We start from the raw sequence: 17592 nt of genomic DNA, 5'->3' as shown, positions 1-17592 counted from the left end.
GAGGCGAGCTGGGGTATTGGCTGTGTTGCAGGAGCAGCGCGTTGGTTGACTCATAAGTACAGGTATTGGTCTGTTTCCATTCTGCTTCCCTGCTGACATCCTTGTCATGGTCTGTGTGCTTAGAATGTAACGTCTGCTTCAGTTGAAGAAAGGCTGGGGAAGCGTGAGGTGTGATTGCAAACCTGACAAAATACAGCCCGTGTGTTTCCTTCTTGTTACTTCTACTCATTTTCTAATGACAAATCTAATTCCTTTCCCTTCTTTCCTTGTAGATCTCCAGAAGAAGGAGGGAGTCTTGGCAACACCAGTGGTGGGAGCAGCCATTCCATTTACAGCTTGGATAGGGCTTCCCATGCCAACTCAGAAAGTGCTGAGGGGCAGGGTAAAAAGCCAGAGAAGGAGCCCAAATCCACCATACAAAGAACAAGCGAGAAGGGAGAGGCCTTGTCACAGTTTGAACTGAGTTATGGAAGTGAGTGTCTTAATTCCTCTGTTTCTTTCAAGGGCTGACATGTTGTGGCTGACTTGAAGCCAGGCTGACTCAATCAAGTTAGTGTTAAATATCAGGTTGGGTTACTTTCCCATTTATTTACGCAAACAAGAAATTTCAGTGTATCTCAATAGGGAAGACATAGAAGACAAAGCTGATTTTAAATTTTGTACCCAAACTTTCACCCAGATCTGACAGTCTCTCTACTGTTTCTTCTACAGAAAGTTTGTTTTTAGTGAGAAATGAGGCTTTTCCATATTTCTAATGTATTTTGGGCTCAAAATATAACACTTCATATAGTGCGAAGGAAGTTGAGAGAGCGTCCAGAGTGGGGAATTGGAGTCTAAGCTCATGGGAAGGAGAAATTACTGTCTATGAAATGACTGATGTTAGGCTGTGAGCCAGCTTTTTGCCATTTGTTGAACTGAGGTTTCACATCCAGAAGTGATGTGTATGTTTTCAACAGTACCTGTGCCTGCTTTGTCCTTGCTGTTGTTAACACACTACCACAGCATAGATTTAAAAGCTTAGCTGCAGTGCTGCTGGCTGAACTTGTTTGCCTGTGACATGGATCCTGTTTGGAATGCAGTCTTAATTGGTGCAGTTTTAAAGCTTTGCATGCATACACACATGCACAATTTCTTCCCTGTATATGCTTTGTTCAGGTACCATCATCGATAACAGAGTGTCGAATACAGCAGAGGAGAGTGAAGTAGGTTCTATGGCAGGTGAAGGCTTTATTGAGGTTCTTACTAAAAAGCAGCGTCGTTTGCTGGAAGAGGAGCGAAGGAAGAAGGAACAGGCTGCTCAGGTGAGACTGCAGCGTGGATGCTTAGCAAAGTACTGTTTAGAGGGGATCATTTGTCTACGTGTGTTGGAAGACTGCAAATTCTAAGAGGATGAGAGAATACTTTGATGTGAAAGGAGAAGCAGTGAAATCTGGAGGACTGAATACAAATGAAAAGCGTCGCTAGGAAATGCTTCCTGACAAGGAGGGTTTGTGATAGGTTCAGGGAGTCTCACAAGCAAAGGTGTAAAAAAGCCTGGTTGCGTGGCATCTTTCAGCTGAAGGCAGAGTGTGAATGTGCAATGGGAAAGGCCTTGCAGTTGCAGAGATGAGCTTCTCTTTCTCTTCAGATCTTGGCTCTGTGAAAGAGCCATCTCTGTATTGTGTAATCCTTAATTGATCTTGCTGCACCATGAGTCACTGTTACACGAGTTGGGGGCTTTTCACATTCCAGCATTTAGGAATCCAGGGTTTGAACTTGGCAGGAGCGGGCTGTTAGCCCAGTGCACTGGCAGGTCTTACAGCCTGCGCCTTTTCTCTCCCAGGCACCAGCTAAGGCCCGCGTCCTTCAGTCTCGCATTCCTCCTCGATTTGCTAAGAAGCAGAACAGCTTGTGCTTGGAGCAAAGCGATGTAACGGTGTCTGGAAACAGCCTGGGCACAGAGATCTGGGAGAGCAACAGCCCAGGTCAGTTTGGATCTGTTTGTTCCAAAGTGTTTTACAGAGCTGGGGAATGCTCTGGTGTGTGCAGGAAGGACTGGGTGTCAGTGCTGAAGACATCCTTCTCTTGTGCGGTGCTGGAAGTGGGGTGGAGCTGGCAGACATCCAGGGTAGCATCTTAGAGAGCTGTACTGTGCGATGCTGTACTGTTCAACCACCTTTCTCCTGTTGTTGACCATATCAGTCTCCTATTTCTTGTGTCTTTGTGTAACATCAAGATCCTACTGTAGGACTGTTGGACTGGGTCTACTTCAGCCATTTTCTTTTTCTGCCTTCCTCTGCTTTCACATCCTCTAGCACTGACTAGCTAGCGCTTCCCTTGTTTCTATCTGCCCTTTCTTTCTCCTGTTGTTTTCACATTCCCTAAGAAATCTCTTCCCTGTTTCCCACCCTGTGTACTAGGTGTATTTCAGGCAGATGAACCCAGCCCTCTGTTCTCTTCCAGCTCTTTCCGTTCAGTCTCCTGGCAGTGATTCCTGGAGCAAGCCTGTAAATACCTTTAATGGTACTGAATCCAGCGCCGCTGAGGTAAGTGGCACCCGATGTGCTGTTCAGGTAGTGTGTGTATAAAATATAAACAGAGGTAGCTTATGCTTCTCATTGCTCCATCTTTGCTTAGCGACTCTCAGCCCTGCTTGTGCAATTTTAAACTGTCTCTTTGCTGTTCTGATTTGAGCTTGATGCAGTTCAAATCTTGAACTAGAAGGCCAAGCGCTGATGGTGTTACATATGGATATAAATCTGGAGTTAACTGTCTGGTAGAGCTATTCCAAGGTTATACTCCCTAACTGGACACAGGGTGTAGCTGAGGATGGTAGAATCCCATGGGTCATGTTTGTGTGCCTCATGCCTGTGAGTAGTGTGTAGCTGTAGCCTTAATGCAGGGAGGGCCAAGGAGGTTCCTGAATGCTTCACCTCTGGAGACCAGAGTTAAATCTTTTTCTGGTCACAAGTGAAATGAGTTTGGCAATCTCAGCCTAGTTGCTATGTGGGACGCTTTTTCCTTATTCTAAAGCCATGGTCCGGTTGGTGCATTGGTTAACCTGTCTCAGGGTTGTGTAGAGCTGAAGCAGCCAAGGGATGCTGCAGGTCAGGCCCAACTCCTTTGCAGTTAACCAAGAATGTCATTGGAAAAGGGGACGTGTCTTACTGTTTTCTGGGATTTTTTTAATCTCCTTTGTGGAGCCGGGTCAGAGCCCGGGGCTTTAACACATTTCGTGCTTTGCATAGCAGGGTTTTAAAGGCAGCCAGGGGGATAGTGGCATTGACTTGAGCGCGGAGTCTCGGGAATCCTCCGCTACCTCCTCTCAGCGCAGTTCTCCATATGGCACCCTCAAACCAGAGGAGATGAATGGGGCTGGCCTGGTGGACACAAAGCCTGACTGCCAGAAGGAGCAAGTGCAGAAGCAATCTGATAAAAAGGTAATCTGGATTTGCAGCCAAGCCAGAGCACGTAGTGAGAGACCTTGTGAAGTGGTTGTGTTGTTCTTGATAGCATTTTTAAGGCTTGAGGTTGGGTAATTCAGTCTTTGTGTCTCAGCCTCTCTGCTTTCCTGTTAAGGATTCAGATCAAGGCTCAGGACAGAACAAGGAACACAAGCCTGGACCAATCGGCAACGAACGCTCCCTGAAAAACAGAAAGGGTTCGGAGGGAACGGAACGGCTGGAAGGGAATATTCCCCCTGTTAATGGGGTGGAAATTCACGTGGATTCTGTACTTCCTGTGCCACCCATTGAATTTGGAGTAAATCCTAAAGTGAGGATTGAATTTAATTTTATCTTCTTGGTGGTTTGAGCTTGTTGAGATATGAAAGGTGGTTTGAGGCAGAAGGATTATATAGAGGAAGCTTCCAGCTGTAGATTTGCCTTAGATTTCTTTACTGACACAAACCAGGTACTCAAGATGTATTGGCAAACACGTAATATCCTTTTGGAAGTCTTGTCTCGAGGACCAGCTGGGGTGGTAACAGAGGTGAGGGACAAAATTATGGCCATCTAAGCCTTTGTGTGCCTCTGGGGGTTGCTTGCTGCTGAGTGCTGAGAAGTGTCTTTTTGTTCTCTTCCAGCAAGGCTTACTGGAGGCCAATCTTTAGTTTTTAGTGTCATTATTCAGGCTAAAGTCATTAACCATGAGAAGCAGACTCGTGGCCCTTGGAGCTGGATTTGAATTTTGTGTTTTGCTTTTTCAGGACTCTGACTTCAGCTTGCCACCTGGTTCTGCCTCTGGTGCTGCAGCAAACCCTGTCACCAAATTGCAGGATGCCTTGGCCAGTAATGTAAGTATTTCTTTTTTTCTTTTGGTGTTGATTCGTTGGAGATGCTCCATAGTTAAACCCAAGATGCTTCCAAAGAGAGCAAGCATATTTCTTTGCGGTTGACTTCACACTTAATGCTTAGATAGCACACGTGACTAAAATCTGTAATGGAAATCTGTGCCCTCAAGGTACCTTGATAAATTGAGCATCACTAGCTCAGAGCTGATATAGGCAACAACAGCATTAGCATTCTGTGACCTGTATAAAGCAAGAGGTATTGCAGGTCTCAGAGATCAGCAGTCTCCTCACCTGAGCACAGAAGAGGGCTGATAATGGACACGATGCAGATAGTAGCATTTTTTAGGCTTGGACAGCCAGCTTCCTCAGAAGGTCTCATCTGCCACAGCAAGGCAGAGAAGTTGTTAGTCAGGCTCTTTTGGGACTTTCCTGGCTTCTTCCAGCCGTACAGGTATTTCGTTATGTTGTGTGAAAAAGTGAACATGCTAGAAGCCCAACTTGTAGCTCTGCTGTGGAAAACGATGTGAGAAACTCACAAAGCTTTGCTTTGAAATGTCTTCAAGTTTGTAGGCTGTTTGGTGTAGGAGGTTTTTCTTGAAGTGTGTTTCTCTTCAGAAACTTGTTTTGTCTGAAATTTAGGTAGATTCCAGATATGGGACAGGAGGAGGAACTCTGATGCAAATTGAAGTTACTGGGTCAAATTGATGCTTGAGTGGAAGCTGGTATAAGTTGACATAGAGAGTGTCATTGCGTGTCACCAGAGCTTTGTTTATTCCAACAACAGAATGGACCAGGCTTGAGTGTGGTACTTAACTCTTGTAGTACCACTGAGGATGGAATCCTTCGAGGTGTCATTCCTAAAGCTGCCAGCTCTGTCAGCATTAGTAGCTCATGACGTTCTCGTAAGACTTCATAAAGTATATACCATTTACCAATCTCCCCTCAGGCAGGGTTAGCGCAGTCCATTCCCATTCTGAGAAGAGATCACCACCTCCAGCGGTGCATCGGCCTGAACCCAATGTCCTTCCCCACTGCAGACCTTACACTTAAGGTAAGCAACCTGGCATGTGTGTTTCTCCTAGGTGTGGATGCCATGTCTCCATGGCCAGAGTGGTGAGCATGGAGAGATCTTTCCCAGAGCGTTTAGTTAGGTACTGCTAGATCTTTAATTAGCTTCTGTAAATGTTGTGCGCTTAGGCTATTCAGCGTGGGTGGAAGGGCATGTGTTTCAACAGTCCCAGATGCTGAAGTCCTTGCCTATTGTAGAACAAGTGCAACAGAGCTTTCCTCCTGTTTCAGTAGCTGGGTAACATGGTTGGTCAAGGACCTGAGGTACCCGGTGGTTTAAGGAAGAAGAAAGCAAGCAAGCAAGCAACAATAGACAAGCAACCCCTAAACGTCCAAACAACAAAACTCCCCAAAATAAACGAAAACAAAAGCATCACTGCGCCAAATCCAAAAAGCTCAGCAGATACCAAGGGGATTAGGTGTGTTTGAAGGGTACTTGCCCATTGGAAATTGTTGTGAAACCTGTTGATCCGAGACCTGCCAGGTTCCACTGTGATTAGACTGAATTTGAACTGATGGGGTCATAGATGAGCAACTCTAGCCTTCAGTATTGTCCTCCCCGTTTGAACTGTCTGTAGTTATTGTCCTTCATTTCCATAGATGGAGTCTGCTCGTAAAGCTTGGGAAAACTCTCCTAGTTTACCAGAACAGAACTCCCCAGGAGGCTCAGGCTCAGGCATCCAGCCTCCTTCCAGTGTTGGAGCTTCCAATGGTGTCAGCTACAGCTCTTTTGGTGGAGTTTCTATGCCTCCTATGCCTGTGGCGTCTGTAGCACCTTCTGCATCTATTCCAGGTACCTGCAAACTGCAGCAGCAGTATTTGCATTGTCTGGTTTGTGTCTAGGAATCATACTCTGGTTCTAGTAGACGAGAGCATGGTGAGAAGAGCTTCCGTGGGAAGTAACTGGCTGGCTAGTATTTATCCGATTCTTCAGTCAGGACAGAAAGAGAGACCATCTCCCCGGTTGGAAGGATGTTACTTGACTGGTATAAACTTAGCACAAGGATGACATCCCCTGTGTAGCGGCAAGTCTCTGTGATGTCTTAATAGATCCTGCTTACCCTTCACTGTGCGCTCAATAGAATAGAAGGGAAGTGAAGAAACTTACGGCTGAGAGACATCAGCATTCCTAATACCAGTATCAACCGTTCCTCGTCTCAGTTTGCTATTTGTCACAGGTTCTGAGCACTTTCTGCCCTTTGTATGTGATAACAACTTGCTTACAGTTTGCAGAACTCTGGGAAGTGGGACGGTGTTGCTGTCCTTGCATTAGAGGAAAAGCTTAAGCTCAGTCATGTTAGATAGTGTGTAATTAGGGAAGAGCATCTGTAAACAGGAGATGTACTTGGATTCTCTGCCTTCTGGGTCCCAAAGGACCTCTCATGCATGCACTATCCTTCTCATTCCTCTATTCGAGAATGAAGTGGAATATGCTGGACAGAATAGCGAGTGGGCCACTGTAGTAACTCTGCTACCAGCTCCCACTTGGAAAATTGTTCCAAGACAGGTGGTTTCCTTTCCCACCCACATTCATTTTGCTTTTAAATCCTATGGTTCAGATCTGCACAGAACCACAGGAGTGGCACAGTACTTTCTAATTGGTGCCGCCCTTGGGGTGAACGTGGCTTTTAGATCTCTTGTGTGAAGGTCTCAAACACTATGTTTACTCTTTCTGTCCCTCCTAGCTGCAAAGATCAGATGATTGCAGAACAGGTTTTCTGGCATTTAGGAGTGCAGCTCACCGATTCCTAAATCATTAGTGTCTCTTAACGTTTTTGTGGAGGTGGGGAACCTGGGTTTACATTTAGCCTCTTGCAGAAAGGTATGATTAATTCTTAGTAAGCCTGCTGTAGCAAGTGGGCTGATGGCTTTGGTATGTGGGCTTATAAGCTTTGCAGGCTCCTTAATGGGTAATATGTTTGTGACTTGCTGAGAGGTAGGAAGTAGTCTTGACCTGCAGGTCTCTGCGTTGTGCTGTGCCTGCATCTCCTCTGTACCTTGAACTTACACCCGGCTTTCTCTGGTGTTCAGGTAACCATATTCCACCCTTGTATCTGGATGGCCACGTGTTTGCAAGTCAGCCCCGCCTGGTCCCTCAGACGATACCTCAGCAGCAAAGCTACCAACAGGTAAGGGAGGAGTCTTCAGGGTGACATTTAAGAAATGAGGAGTCCTTTCCCTCTCTGAACCCAGAGGAGCTTGGATGTTGGCTCCCTTTAGGTTCCTTGAATGCCCCTTCCCAGTGGGTGTCATAGGTTGGGGAAGTGAGAGCTTGGATTATCTGTGCCTGTTCTGTGTGTGGAGCATGTTGGTACCTTCATGGGCCTCTTGCAGGCATCATTCTTCCCACTTGGGTACCTCTGCCAGTGTGCTGCTGTTCTGTGGAATGATGCAGGGGCTGGGTATGGATGCAGCATAGGTAATTGTCATGGCAGATTGACTCACAAAGGAACCTGTTTGATTTTTAACAGCCTGGGAGAATTTCTGTCTCCTCTTGCACTGCTCAATCATCTCAATTTCTTCTGCAGGCTGCTGCTGCTCAGCAGATTCCCATTTCCCTCCACACTTCCTTACAGGCCCAAGCTCAGCTTGGGCTGAGGGGTGGTCTGCCTGTTTCCCAGTCCCAGGAGATGTACAGCTCCATACAGCCCTTCAGGTAACTGCTTCCATTTTTTTATTTCCTCGTGGTCTCAACTCTTATGTTCCTGCTTGCTGTGTACATTGATCAGATGCTCCACACTGGTCTTCTCTTCCCTCTGTTGACATGCTGTTTCCTTCTCCTACTACAGCCGCTGGGTGGAGAGCAAGGATATCAGGGCACATAGAGCTCTCTATAGCATGTTTCTTTGTAGGACAGTGGCAAAGACTGTCCTTGGAAGACTATGCAATTGCATTGAAAAAATTGTACTGGAAAAGCTGTATTGAAAAAAATTGAAGATTCAAATTAGGAAATCAAACATAAGAGTAACAGCAGCAGTATTTGGCTACAAGGAACTGTGCGCTAGAGTTGAAGGACTGAGACGTCCACTTCAGAGTTGGGCTGTCTGTGGGAATCATACACTGTACCTCCTTCCCTGCATGAGACGGAAGTGAATGAGCAGAGTAGTCCTTCAAGGCCTCCTATACACTGAGGTTTTTAAAAGCCCTTTTCTTGCTAGAGCTGTTTTAATCTTTAACTTGATTCTGTTCTGTTTTGCAAAACTGCTGTAGCCTTCTGCTAACCGAAATCCTCCCTTACTACAAATCCAGAACTTACTGTGCAGGATGTTATTCTATGATTCTATAAACTTTGGATAGGACAGTATTTCTGCAACACAAGGACATGATTGTAAGAGCTTAAAAGTGGAAGTAAAAAAACCCTGTAACTAAAATGGAAGGTGGCATAACAGCTTATTCCTAAGCTGTCAAATGAGTAGAGTCTGAGAACTGAATGCTGGTTGCAAGCCAGATCCAGTTTGGCAGGGTGTGTGTGTGTAGTCTTCAAAGGTTTGCTGTGTACTGACTTGAGCATATTTTTCTCCTCCAGGTCTCAGGTGTATATGCACCCCAGTCTGTCTCAGCCCAGCACCATGGTCCTGACAGGAGGCACTGCTCTGAAGCCTCCGTATTCCGCCTTCCCAGGCATGCAGCCCTTGGAGGTGGTGAAAACTCAGTCTGGGCCCCCCTATCAGCCCATGAATGGAAGCCAGACACTGGTTTATGAAGGCCAGATAAACCAGGCGGCTGGTATGGGAGCTTCCCAGATGATGGACTCTCAGCTTACGCAGGTTAGGAGCAGGGCTTGGAAGTCACTGCCTTGCACAGGCTTTTTCACAGCCACTTGTTTGTGAGACTGTGTTGAAACTAGTGTTTGTCCTGAGTCGTGTTTGTGTGGACCAAGCTCTTTGTAAAGAGGCAAAAGATCTCCCCGAGAGACTGCTCTGTGAACAGTTGTTTCAAACATGCAGCACCTTATTTAATGAGATTCTTGCTAATTACTTGTCTGTAATGTAACAGACAGCTGAGGATGTAACTTGGATGTCCTCACCTTCAATGTAAATGTTTCATGAGGTCGAACCTTGTGGTGCTTCATGCATAGAAGGCGGTGATGCAATAGTTGTCCTAAAAGTACCTTATCTGAGAACCAAATTCCCAGTTGTCTCCAGATTTTACTCTGCTTCCACAATAACTGGGACCTTTTATTAAAAGCTTGTCTGTCCTCTGGATTCATTTGTTACTCAGTTCTTATTTTCAACCCTTGCTGATCTGTTTGGCAAGATCTTAACAAAATAGCCTTGTGTGAAAAAGCTTTTCTAAAGCATGGTTCAGATAAAGACATTGAATCCTGCTGTGAGTGTAGCTGTGTTTGTGGACACAGGTTCTGATTCTCTGGAGTTCAATAATACTTTCATTAAACTCATCTCACATTTATTTTATGCAAGATGTTAAAGTTTACTTTTTGTTTAAAAACGGAGTTTTGTGTTGCGACTGACAGTTAATCCTGAAAGTAACTTAGCTGAGGAAAATATAGAGAGTACTGGCAAATTAAATGTTTGAAGAAATGCTTTATCCATCATAAACTAGTAACTTCGTCTCTTTTGCCAGCCTTAGACTTATTTTTGTCATAGAACCTCCCAAATCCAGTGGTTGTGAGAACTGCCAAATGAATCAGAGGGAACAGGAGGCTCTTGAGTTCAGAGTTGTGGTTTTTTTAATTGCTCGTAATTATTACTATCATCAGTTTGAAGCTCACTTTAAAACATAGAGCTGAGGTCACCATCACTTTCTCTAGAGGGTCACTCCCCCAGATGCTTTGGCATGAAAGTGCAGGAGACTTTCTGGTTTGGGCATCAGAGCTGCAAGCAAAATGCCTGACACTGAGCTGTCTGACACTGTTGTATCCAGAGAAAACACCCATGCAGCAACCGTGAGCAAGACTGAAGAACTGGGTGAAGATTCTAGGCAAGGAGAAAAGCCCTGTGTTTGGGCGCAGTTATGTTAAAACGATGCCATGTTAAAAGCCCAGCTGATTGGGTGTTGGCAGCTCTACCAGAACACACATTTCAGTGTGTTAAGTCCCTCTGTTCCATTGATTTGCATTTACTCTGTGCCAGACCGTGCTGTTTGTGAGCTTCCTTTTAACAATGCTGTGCTTTCTGGGGCATTAGGAGATAGCAGCGTGTCAGAGACAAGACAGTAACGGCTATTAAGTAACTACATGTCCTTACCACACAGCTAACAATGCCTGTGCCTGGCTCCCAGCTTCCTCTGCCTCGCTATGGTTCTGGCCAGCAGCCGCTGATTCTACCACAGTCCATCCAGCTTCCTCAGGGGCAGAACCTGCCCATAGGAGCCCCTCGAAGAATCCTCCCTCCTGGATCTCAGCCTTCTGTTCTTGCTCCCAGCAGGGAGGTAAGGATTAACTCCTGCATGCTCCTCTTGGCATTCGTTAATCCCTCCTGCATTGAAGCTTTACTCCTTGATCTTGCTTGTTAAAGGGGAGACTGGCTTGTTTGGGATCCTTAAATATCAAAGCCAAGGATTGATGTTAAATTGAAGAAGCCCTTTTCCCCTCATCTCCAAAGGGTCGGACAGCAGTTTTCAGGTTTTGCTGCTGGTCATCATTCTGTTTCCAGGGAGCCACATCCTGCCTTGATCCAGTTTGGAGTCTCCAGTTTTATTACATGTTTACACAGGTTTCCCCAGAGTGCTTGAGGGGTGGTGAGCTCCAGACACAGTTGGAATACCGCCCAGATATTTCACTCTGTTGTGAAGCTTGTCCATTTGAGTAGGTATATTAATGTCATGTCTGGTTTGATGGATTCGTATCATAAGTTTGTCTATTACAGGGGAGAGAGAGCACAGCAGTTAACTTCCAGGTTCTATATTTGCTTGTGCTGCTGGCTTGTTGGTTTAATGCAAGCAGATTTTCACTTACAAGCCTCGCTTTCTTCACCTAAAAAATGTTTCTTCTTTTAATGAGCATGATGGGTAGAAGGGCAAAGATTTGACTTATGTGTTTATATGAAGTAATGATTGATTTGTGAATGCCAAGATGATACTCTTTCTTACTCGCTTCCCTCTGTAGTCCTCCCAAATGGAAATGAAAGGGTTTCATTTCTCCGATGGTAAACAGAATATGTCCTCTGGAGGGTCTATACCATCACCACACACATACAGGTAAAGTGTTTGCAGAACTTACCCTCTGTAGTCAGAATGTTCAGGTGGAGAATGTGCTTACAGTAGTCCAAATACTTGTATCAAATCCATGATTGTGACTTTCATGTTTGGGTGTGGGACAGCGTGTGTCTGACTTGGTCCTTTGTGCTTGTGAGAAGTGCATACCAAACCTTCCATTCACAGAGCCTTTTCGGTCATTAAATTACTTTATTATTTCTCCTAACCAAATCCATGTGTTGTCTTTTGGGCTGGGAGCTCACAGATCTGCACAGCACATTCTCGTGCCCTGTCTACTGCTGCTTTCTGTTGTCTTTTTCTTTCCTTTCACACGTGAATAAGGTTCTCATTCCATTGTAGAATTTACTCCATGAATATTGTCGACTCTTCGATTTCCAGGCCTAGCTCTGCCAGCCCAAGCGGGAAGCCCTCGGGACCAGCAGTTAGTATGGGCTCTGTGCAAGGACACTACGTCCAACAGGTAGCGTACAGCACTGCTTTGTCTGACCTAACGGCATCTGCTTTTCTCTACTGTCTTGCTTGTGCCTTGGACTTAAGAGAAAGGGTGTAAAGGCCTGTGTAGGCAGCTCGGTGTGGGAGCTGTTACTTTCCCTGCAAGGAGAGTGAGTGTGTGGGTGTTACGCTGAGTCTGAGAGTAATCTTGTGTGATTTGAAAGTCAGGAGAGATTAGAGGGTGACCTGTTCTGCAGTGTCTGTGTTGTTTGTTGCTGAGTTTTTATAGGTTACTTACATTGCCAGACGTGAAACATGACAAAAAAACGTGACGGCATAGAATACATACTTGATCTTTGGAGCAAATGTTATGTCTTGAATGAACAATAGTCGCAGTTTGGATTTTATATCTGCTTGGATGTTTCTGTGCTAGCTAATGCTTTGGTTTTGTGTGTCAAAAGGCAAAACAGCGGGTGGATGAAAATAAAGCCAACCTGGGAGCAGTAAAGCTGCAAGAAACAGCCTCCACAAACCAGATGAAGCCAGTGCGCACAGGAGCGATCAAACCTCAGGCAGTCAAAGTGGAGGAAAGCAAGGCCTAGGAGCACCTCTGATGCCCAGCTGGTCCTGCTGCCTGGGAGGTGCTGCAGCTTAGACTGGTCCCCACTGGATCTCCTGAAAATCTCACCAGGATCTACTCCCCGCATTGACTGACTACAGCGACATTATCCAAGCCCCTCTCTCAACAAAGCAGTTTGAAACAGTGGATATGACATTGACCTGCTTGCTTTAAAACAAACCAACCATGTGACTTTTAAGTGGCTCAAGCCTTTTTTTTTTTTTCTCCCTATGCGCCATCCACAGGTAGCTGTGATCGCTCACTTGGCAAAGCCCATCCTTCTCCTTCCCTAATTCCGTCTCAGCAGAGTGGCTACTGGGGGAGAGGGGTTAGTTTGAGGTTTTTCATTTTAAAGGCAGCTGAGGTTTTTACAAAAAAAGCTATATCTTTGTTTATAGCAGAACTTTTATATGTTCTCTCATTTCCCCCCAACCCCTTCTTTCTGCTTTCCTCTTTCCATCCAGAAAACAATTCCCTTCGGCTAAAGTTATGTTCTGACAAAACTCTGCTTAGTTTTATATATGGTTCTGTGCTATGTTGAGAATCATGATTCTTCTAAATTGAATTTGTTTGGGTGCATTTTCCCTGGATTATTTAGCCTTTTCGATTGTTTGATTTTAAAAAAAAAACCAAACAGGACGGTTATGGCATTCTTTTGATTTTTCAGTATTTTTGTTTTAAGCTAGAAGCAGTGCTTGCGTTAGAAGTAAACGTATACTAAAGTTATATAGTAGGTCAGTGCGTTCACCATGAAACTTGCACCACTTTAATTGTAGTGGTGTAATTGGGGTGCCTTGTGCACAACAAAATGTGGCATTTTCAGTTTAAAGAAAAAAAAAACCCAGCACCAAACATCTGTTTCAAGCTCCTCTGGATGTAGGTTTGGGGTTTTTTTTGTGGGTTTGGGATTTTTTAGTGACTACCAAATGTGCAACAAAATGTAGATCATAGATTTACAACATGTAGAACCTGCTAAGAGAAAAACTCCTCACCACACCTGGGTCAGAAGAGTTGGCTGGAGCCAATGGGTCTGTATGGACTACTTTTTGTAGTTGTGATGCTCTCGTATGCTCCCTACCTTGGCTGCTCTAATTCTTCATGTCTCCTGAGACTTGTTCTATATTGTGTTCGTCCCCTGAGGCAGCTCTCCTAAGCTTTGCTCTTCTCCCTTTTCCCTAGGTCTTGCTTTCTGTTCCTCATGGCCTTTTGTAAAATTCAAATAGAAGTGCATCGATAAGGGAGCCCCTCTGCAAGGCAGTCATTTTAGCACACTTGGAACCTTCTTTTTTTTTTTTTGTCGGAAGCACATGGTTTCAGCGGCAGTTTGGAGTCATCCTTTTACTCTTTTCCCAGATGAACAGCAGTGGGTTCTTTACTTTTGGTGCAGTTGCATACAGTGTGCGTACAGTGTCACCACCTCACGCTTCCTCGCCAGTATGTGATGATCTCTGAAAGGCAGATGCCAGTGGGGAGTGGGTTGGGGGTTTATTTCTTTGGTTGTTTGGTTTTGATTTGTGTGTGCGCGTGTGTGTGTGTGTGTAGATTTTTAGGATGGACTTAAAAGTTCCTGAGAGTGCTTAAGAGTCCTTCATCTGACAGTAGTCTTGAGTAAACTCAGCTACTTCCAACTAACTTGGTTTGTGTTGTTTAGCTCTTTCAAAACGTAATGTAGACTGGTCACTCTGAAGTGAGGGAAAGAGAACTTCATTTCTGCAGGAGATGACGGCTTCCGAACTGGCTGTGCCATGCCTTTACTAGGTGGCAACGGCTCATTTGGTGGTGGTTCCAAAGAAGATGTTTTGAACAAAGAATGTATTTGGGAAGGGATCTGAAAGATGTTCTTTTTTCTTTGTTTGCTTTTTTTTCCCCCCCATTCTGGGAAAGATCCTTCGTAACTTTCTAGGGATGCATTTGAAGTTTTAAGCTAGGTATAAAGAAGAATTTTATACAGTAGCTTTAAAGAGCTTAGAAACCTAAACTAACTTAGACATAGTAATGTCCCTTCTCCACATACGTCCTCATCGACCATGGCAAAGAACCCGAAGGGAAAGGGGTAGGATGGTACTTCTAAGAAAACTAAAAGCTCTTTCCCCACCCCACCCCCCTCATGTTTTATGGATTTTTAACTTCAGAGCAGAGTGTGCCAGCATCTCTCTAGCATCCTTCTTAAGGTACAGGGTTTGAGAGTTAGTGACATATTTCCCCAACCTTCAGGCATTTCCCAGACCCACATTCTCATTTGCTAGTCCTGCTCCCAACATTTTCCAAAGATTGCTCCACCAGTAAGTCATCCTAACCCCTTCTTTTCTTCCCTGGAATATCCTGAACAACAGACTCATCTGTTTTTTCTTTATTACCCTTCTGCCCAGCTGGCCCTAGCTGACAGCAGCCCAGAATCAACTGTAATAGCTAAAGAGACTTATCCAAGCCCCCCCTCTTCTCATCTCTTTCCTGCCCTAGACACACTACTTAAGCTTTACAAAGACACTAACCTTTTTCCTCCCACCTATGTGACTTCAAAGTGGTCAGATGTGTTGGAGAAACTCGGTTATTGCTAGATACAAGTTATTGCAGGCCCCCTGGTGTAAATGCCATCAGAACTACGATACTTCCTGTTGAAAACGGTCACCCTTCTTTCTCTTTTAACCCCTCCATTCCTTCCCCGAACAGAATAAAACACTAGAATTTATTTATACGTATTTGATGTTGTAGGTCTAGGTGAAAAAAGTAATTGTTTCACTGCTCTATTTATATATTATGTCTGAATTATTCTGTGCAGGAAAGGCCAAGAAATGCATGTGAGCTTCATTCCATTCCTCACCTTTGCGTGACTGTCAGCTGCAGTTGGCAAGACTCTTTCACTTAATGGAGTTTTGTGTGATGGAAAGCAGTTTTAGAGCCCAAATTTTTTAAGGTGCAATATCCTTCTTCTCTAGCATATACTTTTGTTTGTTGTACAAGGTTAGTGCAGTTCGTGGTGCTCTTGAGTCAAAAGGAAAGCCTCTGATCCTCAAGGTGCACAAATGCCGAGGGTGCTGATACAAATTCCACTTGGGCGAGAGGAGAATGGAGATGTATAGAACATGGATATGGTTTATAATAAGGGGATAGTTCTGCTTGCCATCTCTGCTGCTGGAGGATTGGGCCCTAATGATTTATTCCTTAGCAAGTTGCTTTTGCTTTGACTGGAAATCAGCTACCAAATTACAGGCTCCTTCTGGAAAGGTGCAGTGGGAGGGAGAGGTGGAACCCATATTTTCTGCAAAAATGGGTGAAGCAGAACTATTCAGAGGCTGACTTGGCTGCTTCTTCTTCAGCTGAAGCTCTGAAGCACGTGTGTCATCAATTCTCTTACACGCAGTGATTCATGCCCGAGCAGCTGCATTCAGTGTTGCTTTCCTCTCCAGCCTGCTTTTAGCTCATAATTAAAAAACAACACAAAAAAAAAAAAAGAGATTAGAAAAGAACAAAAGTAAGGGGGGAAAAAATTACTCCAGTGTAATTTTATGAGTGGAAGCAGCAGAGTCACCAGTGACACAGGTATTGTTGATCTTCCCTGACTCTTCCTGGCTCTGCTGTGTGGCAGCTGAGCAGTTGCCGGTTACTCTGAATGCATTTGCAGCCCGTTGAACTCGCACGTGTTTGTGTTCATGGAGAGGCACTCCATTTAACAGCTTCCTTGCAAGAATGCAGCAAAGCTACAAGCTGCCCTGTGGTTCCTGTGTATTTATAAATAGATATTAAAAAATGAGCCTAGCAGTTTCGCATCGTCTCACCTTTTGGCAGGCTACTGTATTCACTTCATTTGAGCACCACTGCATGCCGAGATCTCGTTCTGTTGTGTCATGAACCTTCCATTTTGCTTCTGATTGGTTAAGCACAGGTTAATTTCTTGTAGTGCTGGTTATTTTTGATGTACAGCAGCCCAGAGGCATTTGTGAGTAAGAATTAATTTACAGCTGGTATCAGGGTACTTAGTGGTGGCCTGTCAACAGAAAAGGTGCATTTTGCCGAAGCAGTGGAACTGCTGCCTGGAGAGACAGCAGCAATCCGGCTACTTTTTGTTGTTGTTTATTTTAATCCAAAACCCACCACATTTTCCTAGTGGACTGGACACCCCCTTGGGTTTACTGGCTCATCCCGGCTCCTCAAGATGTCTGCAGCCGCAACCTTGACCGTTCCCTGGGAATCACAGCAGCAGCGGGGAAGCGCTCGCCCTTAGCATGTCTCAAGGCGTTGTCCCTAGCTGGAATACTCTGGTTCTGTAAAAATGGCATTCGTTGTTTCGCGAGGGGATATCGTACTCCTTTAAGCTTAAACCTCATGACCTGTATAGTACATTTTTTTTGGCCTTTCCTCTCTTTGTCTTTTCATGTAGACCAGATATTTGAAAGGGCAGACGATGGATAATTGTGTAACGTGCAACCTGTTCATATTTTTTGGAAACTTTTACTTGGACCGGACTCGAACCACAGCATCACCAGGCCAGTTGCGGCACACTCTTAATTGCCCTTTTTCCTCGTTTCAGTACCTATTGTTTCTCCTTTCAAATATGTGATTGTATTAGCTCTTTCCATATGAAAGAATTCTCCTTATTTAAATAAAAAAAAAATAAAAAAAAAAACCAAAGCAGATTATGCTTTTCTCAAATTTTCATGTCCCTTGCCTGGTTCTTTTGGGTACAGATTTGAATGGTTGGGGTTTTGTTTTCCCCTTGACCAGAGGTCGCTGCAGCACTGATATGTGACAGGGTCACTTGGGGACCACACATGGAGCTCTTGGGGTGCCCTGAGGGATGGGGCAGGTGCGGGGCTGTAGTCTGGGGGTACGAGGTCCCTCAGCGCAGCCTTGGCAGGGTCTGTAGGAGCCTTCATGATATCAAATGAACTCTTAAGCTTCATTTTGGAGTTTTAGAAAGGAAGCACCCTTTATCGGGGCTGGGCAAGGTGAGGGAGTGATGCCCATCAAACACTGCAAAACCAGAGCTGGGACAGGACGGATTTTCACTCTTATGCATATGGATAAA

General features: G+C 44.9%; 1 protein-coding gene and 1 non-coding gene across 11 annotated transcripts in view; both read left to right on the top strand.

The window, feature by feature from the left end:
• Positions 1-17194, top strand: part of PRRC2B (proline rich coiled-coil 2B) — a 49754-nt gene extending 32560 nt beyond the window's left edge. For 4 of the 10 annotated variants that reach the window (XM_054083948.1, XM_054083947.1, XM_054083946.1 and 1 more), the window contains exons 17-32: positions 273-472; positions 1156-1301; positions 1823-1964; positions 2443-2525; positions 3228-3419; positions 3559-3753; positions 4187-4273; positions 5217-5321; positions 5939-6131; positions 7370-7467; positions 7867-7994; positions 8865-9105; positions 10553-10729; positions 11406-11497; positions 11855-11975; positions 12409-17194. In XM_054083948.1, the coding sequence (XP_053939923.1) occupies positions 273-472; positions 1156-1301; positions 1823-1964; positions 2443-2525; positions 3228-3419; positions 3559-3753; positions 4187-4273; positions 5217-5321; positions 5939-6131; positions 7370-7467; positions 7867-7994; positions 8865-9105; positions 10553-10729; positions 11406-11497; positions 11855-11975; positions 12409-12549 (2341 nt within the window). In that variant the 3' untranslated portion in view covers positions 12550-17194. Of the gene's footprint in view, positions 1-272; positions 473-1155; positions 1302-1822; positions 1965-2442; positions 2526-3227; positions 3420-3558; positions 3754-4186; positions 4274-5216; positions 5322-5938; positions 6132-7369; positions 7468-7866; positions 7995-8864; positions 9106-10552; positions 10730-11013; positions 11106-11405; positions 11498-11854; positions 11976-12408 lie in introns of those variants that run through there. The other 6 variants (XR_008452980.1, XR_008452981.1, XM_054083951.1 and 3 more) reach the window with 6 other exon arrangements.
• Positions 6369-6456, top strand: LOC128854142 (small nucleolar RNA SNORD62). Its single transcript, XR_008453065.1, has one exon. It is a non-coding gene; the product is annotated as a small nucleolar RNA SNORD62 (small nucleolar RNA).
• Positions 17195-17592: the final 398 nt, after the last annotated feature.

Source organism: Cuculus canorus, chromosome 19 (genome assembly GCF_017976375.1).
Source record: "Cuculus canorus isolate bCucCan1 chromosome 19, bCucCan1.pri, whole genome shotgun sequence".
NCBI classification, from domain to species: Eukaryota; Metazoa; Chordata; class Aves; order Cuculiformes; family Cuculidae; genus Cuculus; species Cuculus canorus.
This window is presented reverse-complemented; position numbering and strand designations above follow the sequence as displayed.